Source organism: Pelodiscus sinensis, chromosome 13 (assembly GCF_049634645.1).
Source record: "Pelodiscus sinensis isolate JC-2024 chromosome 13, ASM4963464v1, whole genome shotgun sequence".
Taxonomy (NCBI): Eukaryota; Metazoa; Chordata; order Testudines; family Trionychidae; genus Pelodiscus; species Pelodiscus sinensis.
Window position 1 is genome coordinate 17,213,144 of NC_134723.1, and position 7,674 is coordinate 17,220,817.

Below are 7,674 nucleotides of genomic sequence, written 5' to 3' on the forward strand. Positions count from 1 at the left end.
CATGTTTTGTTAGTCTATAAGTGCTTCCAGACCATTTGTTGTTTAAATTTAAACTTTTAAATGTTCTTACTAAGGGGGTAAATGGAGAGATGGCAAAATTTGCAGATACTACAAAATTACTCAAAATAGTTAAGTCCAAAGCTGACTGCAAAGAGTTAAAGGGATCTCACAACACTAGGTAATTGGGCAACACAATAGCAGATAGAATTCAGTGTTGATAAGTGCAAAGTATTGCACATGGAAAAATATAATCCCAATTATGCACACAAAAATGATGGGATCTAAAATAGCTGTTACCATTCAAGAAAGAGACCTTGGAATCACTACGGATAGTTCCCTGAAAACATCTGCTCAATGTGCAGTGAGGTCTAAAAACTAAAAAGCTAACAGAGTATTAGGAATCATTAGGAAAGGAATAGATAAGACAGAAAATATCATATTGCCTCTATATAAAGTTATAGTATGCCCACATCTTGAATACTGTATGCAGATCTGGTCACCCCATCTAAAAAAAAAAAGATGCATTGGATTTGGAAAAGGTACAGAACGGGCAACAGAAACAATTAGGGGTAATGAACAGCTTCCATGAGGAGAGATTAACAAGACTGGGACTTTTCAGCTTGGAAAAGAAATGACTAAAGGATGGGGGGATATGTTAGTGGTCTAGATTAGAAAGTCACAAATGATGTGGAAAAATAAAATAAAGAAATGTTATTTACTCCATCACTAACATAACACAAGACTTAATTTAAATTTATAGACAGCAAATTTACACCAAATTATTGCTTCACAGTCAACCTGTGGAACTCTTTGCCAGGTTATGGTGGAAAGGCCCAAACTGTAACAGGGGTCCAATAAGAAAAAAGTAAGTTCAAGGAGAGTAGGTCCATCAATGGCTACTAGCCAGAATGGGTAGGAATATTGTCTCTGTATGCCAGAAGCTGTGAATGAGTGAAAGAGGATGGATCATTTAATGATTTCCTCTTCTGGTGATGCTTCTGAAGCACCAGGCATTGGCCACTATTGGAAGACAGGATAGTGGGCTAGATGGACCATTGGTCTGACCCAGTAAGACTAGTCTAACGTTCTTATACAGCACCCAAATGTATCTGCACTCTGAAGTAACCCACTAGACCCCACTCCCCTTCCAGAGCTGAGATAGTAAGAAAGTGTCGGGACTCTTGGTCTCTAACTGCAGAGAGAGAGATTAAGACTATATTTTAACATTTTAAGGCTAACCAGTGTCCTTAAGTGACTTGCCACAAGATGTCAGAACATGTTAATATTAGAGCAGAGTGGATCTAATATTTATTTAAATTTTCTGTCTTTTATATAGGAATTTTATACAGGGTTCCTGTCAGCTAATTGCTAAGCAATCTGCCCCAAAAAACCTAGAATTTTCTAGTGCATTCGTAGCCCTAGAAAGAGGTGATATATATGTGTGGGGAGGGCAAATGGAATCAGTTTTCCCCCACCCCATTTGCTGCTTGGCTTGTACTAAGCAAGCTCAGTAAAACGGCTGAAGCTGCTGTCCCGCCCCCATCAGGATATGCACAGATCACCCACCCCCACCAAAATCTGAAATGGTGCCACTGCACATGCGCAAAGCATCCAATCTTTGTGAAATGACGAGAATGTAGTGCTGGAAACTGCTCATAGGAGGGTTTCTCTGAGCCAGATTTCTGCCAATGGGAGCAGTGGGGAGCACGGAGCTAGGTAAGCGCCCCCCCCCATGGCATCATAGCCAACCAGTCTTGGCACCTGCATCCTTTTCCCATTCCCCTCTCCTGCCCAGCTTTTCCAGTTCCCGTTGACTCCTGCACCCTTGCTGACACCCCACTCTCAGCCTTCTCTTGCACATCCCTCCCAGCTCTCTCGCTCCAGCACCGTACCTCCCTCCCAGACCCCCAACCTTACCCCATCCCACTCCTTGGTAGCCCCCTCCCACACACTGAATCCCTCATTTTGGTTTCACCCCAGAGGCTGGGGAGCTCACAAAATCTACTAACCCTGGGCCCCAAAAGGAGTTAATCCAGCCTGTGGGAAGCCCTGAAGCTTGGTACTCCCTGCCTCCTCTCCCCTCCCTAGGGCTGGAGCATAAGGGAAGTAAAGTATCTCAGTTGGGGGGCCACATCAGTGAGGGTTGGGGTTTTTTTTGGGGGGGGTGCCTCTCACTTGTTGGCTTCTGACCAATTTTTCTGTAGATCTGTTGAATTTCACAAAATTGCAGATATCCTGGACACAGATAACGGCCTTGAGTACCACATACCAAAATACCACTGTTGTGCCTCCTGCTTGTTGAATCTGGTTTCATCTGTAGATGTCATACAGGCTGAATCAAATTACACGTACAAAAAGCTAGCCAGGTCCAATTCTGCCAAATGCCAAGCACTATGGAATAAAACTGAATACAACTACTGGAGTAGAAATGGTGGAAACAGAATGCAAGCTACAGTTCCATTTGGCCAAACTAAGGATGTTAAAATGAGGTTAATGGACTAGTCCATTGGCACTTGTACATTTCAAAGGAGGAATGCGGAACTCTGAACAGCTTGGGACCAGCAGGAAGTCCTGCTGATTCCGGCTGCACGCAGGTGCCTGCTTTGAAATGCACAAGAACCCCCAGTGGGGACCACATAGTATCACATAGCTCTTCCTAAACAAGAACATGTATTCTTAAGGTGAAAGCTTTAGAGAGAAAATATGTTACAAACAACAAAATCTACATGCACTAAATATAGTTTACCAGAGAACAAAAATCTGGCCAGAGGCAGTCCTTCAAACTCCACAGAGAGGTTTTTCTGTGGTTACAAGTTCCTAGCAGCCTCAGCTTAGAACAAGCAAACCCTTATACAGATCTGCCTTGGACTTTTGATCTTCAGACTCCAGGAACAGGTAACCAGAGGACAATGGCATGCTCCTTAAAACTGCTTGAAAAGGCTAGATTTTTGCATAACCAAGGGGAGAGGGGAAATTTACATTCACCTCCCTATCAGAGGCCCCATGCAAATCATTTGATGCTGTTTGTTCCCAAAGTCCATTCTTGCATGGCACGTTATTTAGTACAGTTTACAACACTCCCATAGTGAAGTCCACTATGCTCTGGACTGAGGGGAACCAACTTTAATAGAGATCAAAACAGTCAGGCATCCATATCTTTTGGTCACCATCAGGAAGATCTGAACCACCCACCCCCAAGTAAACATCACTGTTTGTGTTTATTTATTTTTAAACTTTGTGATTGATCAATGCATAAAACAAATTTCATATGTAAGGCATGAAATTCAGCATTTCATAATAATATTGTAATAAACTCTAACAACTAAATTAGCAGCCAGACATTTCCAGCAATCACTTGGAACAACAGAAATAATGTAACTGAAACAGAACGCTGACCCGATCAACTGTCTCTGGCATTAGCAATTAACATTGTGGTTTGCCTGAACATTCCAGAAGCAGGAGGCTGCCTGTGAAAATGTGCAATTCCACTGAAATTCTTTAAGAACAGTAGTTGGGAGTAAGTGGGGGAAGGTCAGATTAAAAGCCATGTAGCAACTCCAAAATGGCAAAGGCAATAATGCTTTCTTTTCAGTGACCAGCAACAGTAAACAGGACATCTTCAAGCACAAGCTTCTCCTCCCATTTAGAAAAAAAGACCTGGGATGGAGGTGAACTGCAAGTTTTTCTTCAATTATTAATCAAGCATTCCATACTCTAAGGTAGTGAGTGAAGTGACTCTTGCTTAGAAGGGGACCTGCCTGCAGGCACAGTTTACCAATTTGCAAACAAACTGGCCCTGTCTACGGGATAAGCTTTGAAAGTGGCAGAAAATGGGAAAGGAACATTCTATTTTATGGCAAGAATCCAATCCAACAATCCAAATGTCTGAGCCTCCTCTCTCCCCTCAAGTTTTATAGAGTTTATTATAATGTTTAAAACGGGGGTGGAAAACCTTTTTTGGGTTGGGGGCCACTGACCCATAGAAAAGTCAGTCGGGGGTGCACACTAATAAGAAACCAAGTGAGAAGCAGCTGACTGAAAAGGGAAAAGACACTCCTCACATACCCCTGGCACACCAGAGCCTAGGGGGGCCCAGGCTAGTAGATTTTGTATGCTCCAGCCCTGTAGGTGGGTGGCAGGGGAGGTGGAGCATCAACAAGGGCTCTTCAATGTGAGGAGGATCCTGGAGCCTCAGGGGCTGATTCCAGCCCCCAGGCCTGAGGTTCTCCACGCTGGTTTAAAAAGAAATAGAAGTGCCACTATGATTACATTACAAGAATTTCAACAATGAAAAACTGCTGCTGGGCTAAGCAGCAGATACTTGGATTTTCTAGAGAGACTGAGACACGAAAAAGGGGAATATTGCTAAAAGTGTATAAAATTGTATCTCTTTAAGGGACAACCATTATCCTTTAAAGTCTCTCTCCATAAATGAGAAAAAATACATCTCTTCAATTAAAAGGATTTACATTTAGGAAGTCACCAAATTTTCAGAAAACAAAGATATCAACCCTGATCCTAACCTTTTTTCAGGTATAAAACATAAGCTGTGCTGTCACTGGCCTGGGGTTCCGGAGGAAATGTCCAGTGAGATGGGTGAAGAAGCAAACATGGGTGGATGGCTGGGAGGGTGCAGAGAAACTGGGAAGAAGGCATTTACTCGTATCACATCTCAGCTTTTCCAACTCTGCCTGAGGTCTCTCAGAGAATGTAACACAGGTTTATCATAGCCACCTTTCAGGTTTCACCCACTTTATCGTACTTCCAAATGAGCAGCTTGAAGTAGCTGTTAGTAGCTATTAAAATCGCTAGAGCACTTTGAACAACAGCTCCATCTCTCTCTCTCTCACATAAGCCACTGATGCAATTCTGTTTCCTCTTTCACTGACGCATTTAAACTGCAAGTCTTAGGATCTCAGAAAAGGGGAGGGAAAACAAACACACAAACAGCAAGCAACAGGAGAGAAAACAACTCAGGTATCACACAGTCACAGGACCACCTCTGACAGCAGAGTTTGTGCATCTCCCCTTCACCCATAAGCCAAACCCTAGCCCGACTGGAGCCAACCGGAGTTTTGCTACGGGTTTCTCATGATTTGCCCCCCAATCTCAAAACAGATGTGTAACTCTTCCCCCCCCCCCAGCTTACAGACAGTCGTGTAACCTCCTCTCTCCCCCCCGCCCCAGCCTGCAAACACACGTGTAACCCGCTCTTACAACCAGCCTGCATATAGATGCAGAAGTGCTGGAACGAGGGGTGCTGCGGAGTACTTGTGCACCCCGAGGCTTGAGGCTGGTTCCATGATCTGGTTTAGAGTTTGGTTCAATTGCTCTGGGAACCCCTGTACCAAATTGCTCCTGCGCGCTGTACTGATGTGTAACCTTCCCCTCGCCTGCGGGCAGCTGTTCAGTGCGGGCTCACCCCGGGTCGCGCGTACCCCGCCAGCGGACAACGCCCCCGAGCATCCCGCAGCCCTGCACGGGGCGCGAGGGGGTCTGCTGGACGCACGTTGCCGGCCCGCGCTTACCGCCGTAGAGCCGGAGGAGGAGGCGATGTACACGCGGATCACCATCCTGAGCGGAGCGGTGCTGGCGCCTCGTGCTGGGTGTGCGCTGGCGGAGCAGCCGGAGCTGGGGCAGCGCGGGGGCGGGGCGGGGCCCCTCAGCCCCGCCCGCCGCTGTGAGGTTCGCCACTGAGCGCTGCTTGCGGTGCACTGGGCATGCGCGGTAACATCTGTTGAAGCCGCTGCCCTCACTCCGCCTTTCATTGGCACGCGGCGCAGAGCGGGGGCACTGGGCCCCTGAAGGCAGGGGCCGCTGGCCGGCGGGGGAGGAGCTGAGGCGGAGGCGCGGCCCCGGCCAGGGAGGGGGCCCCTGCTGAGTTGGCAAAATTGGGGGGAGGGGCTGTTGAGTCCCCGTTGTAGAGCGTCTGCGCCCCGCTTGCCAGGGCCGGGCTCTTAAAGGCACAGGCGCCGCTCGCTCTGCCCCGCCGGGCTGCAGCCACCCGCCCTCTTCGGGGGCTGCCCGTCCCCCCGGAGCCGTGCAGCCGCCGCTCTGCTCCTTTTACCGTGTGGCTCTCATGACTCCTGGAGATGCGCCTTGGGGGCCTGCGTGCAGCGTGCTGTTTGATGGTCAATGTTTGAAAATACAAATCGGGGAGGGGCAGTCATTTTGCAGGGGAGGCCACTTCACACATTTTGGTACGTGAGGGTGGGCGGGCTCTGCCCCTGGAAAGGGAGGGGGCTCGGGCAGAAGGAGTGGGGTTGGGGCTACAGGGAGACTGAGAGAGACATACTTTGTGACAGTGGGACTAGTGATAGAGATGCAGCCGTGTTAGTCAGGTCCCGCTGAAACAAAAGACAGGACTATGTAGCACTGTAAAGGCCAACAAGATGGTTTATTAGGTGATGAGCTTTCCTGGGTCTGCCCCACGAAAGCTCATCACCTAATAAACCATCTTGTTAGTCTTTAACATGCTGCATAGTCCTGTCTTTTGTTTGTGACATTGAGTTTGCATGGCAGTGACAGTGATTGTGTGTGACACAGAGACAGTGTGGTAGGGACTGAGTGTGTTTCTAAGGGTATGTCTAGACTACATGCTTCTTTCGAAAGAGATCATCTAGACAGCCACAACTTTTTTCAAAAAAGTGATGTGCTTTTTTTTGAAAGAGAGCACATAGGCAATCTGGTTGCTCTCTTTCAAAAAAGCCCTGTCTGCATTCAAGAACGCCTTTTTTTTTCAAAAGAGCTGTTTTGAAAAAAAGGCATTCTTCCTCGTAAAATAAGGTTTACCGCTCTCAGAAAAACCGGTGCATTCTTTTGATTTAATTTTGAAAGAAAGCAGCAGCAGCAGTCTAGATACAGGTGAAGTTTTTTCAAAAAAAACCCTGTAGTCTAGATCCTGACTCTTTAAGGGAAATCTGTCCTTCTCTATTGCCTCTCTCACCCCCTCCCTTCTGCACTTCTCTGAGTCACAAGCTTCAGATTAGCTCTGCTGTGTCTCTGTTTATGACCCCTGCCCTGTAAAACTAGGGGTACAGAACACCCTGCATATCCCTCTCCCCTTCACCACCCCCTTGCACAGCTCCAGGAGAATCCTGGGATCAACTCTGCTGCAGGACAGAGCAAGGTGGGGGGAGCTGAAGGGAAAAAGGCAGCTGTATGCACTTCTGCTTATTAGCTGGGAGGACTGGAGAGAAATGCTAGACAGGGGACTGGAAGGAGTACTGGTGCTGACTGGACTGGCTAAATTGAACAACAGAAAATTAATCTATGATATGATAAATGAAGATGTGGCCTTAAAAATGAATCCTCTTGGAGTACAGTTTTCATTTGTGTTACCCACACATGCATCACAGTGCATCCAAAGCTAGAAATTGTAATGGTTAGAATTCAAGTTTAATGCCATTTTTTAAATAAGGACGTGGTCTCAATTTAGAAAACGTTTATGGATTTTGTTCTTTTTGTAATTTTTTTTACAAGTAGGGCTTGAGAATTGTTAATCAGGAATGTCAGAGGTAATTTGTATCTGCAGCCAAGGGTTTAGATTTCTTTTTAAAGATGGTTTCTGCATGAAAAATATGTCTGGTTATTATTGCAGAACTAGATTGTAGGGTTGACTGTCTGGATTGACTGCTGTTGCCTGTGCCATGTCCACTTTTAGTGCATGTGAAT

At 46.4% G+C, this 7,674-nt stretch overlaps 1 protein-coding gene across 2 annotated transcripts in view; it reads right to left on the minus strand.

Annotated features, from left to right (window-relative positions):
* The window catches only part of SH3BGRL (SH3 domain binding glutamate rich protein like), a 64,369-nt gene extending 58,304 nt beyond the window's left edge, over window positions 1-6,065 (minus strand). The window contains exon 1 of one of the 2 annotated variants that reach the window (XM_075940773.1): window positions 5,439-6,065. In XM_075940773.1, the coding sequence (XP_075796888.1) occupies window positions 5,439-5,768 (330 nt within the window). In that variant the 5' untranslated portion in view covers window positions 5,769-6,065. The remainder of the gene's footprint in view (window positions 1-5,438) is intronic. The other variant, XM_006130453.4, reaches the window with a different exon arrangement.
* Window positions 6,066-7,674: the final 1,609 nt, after the last annotated feature.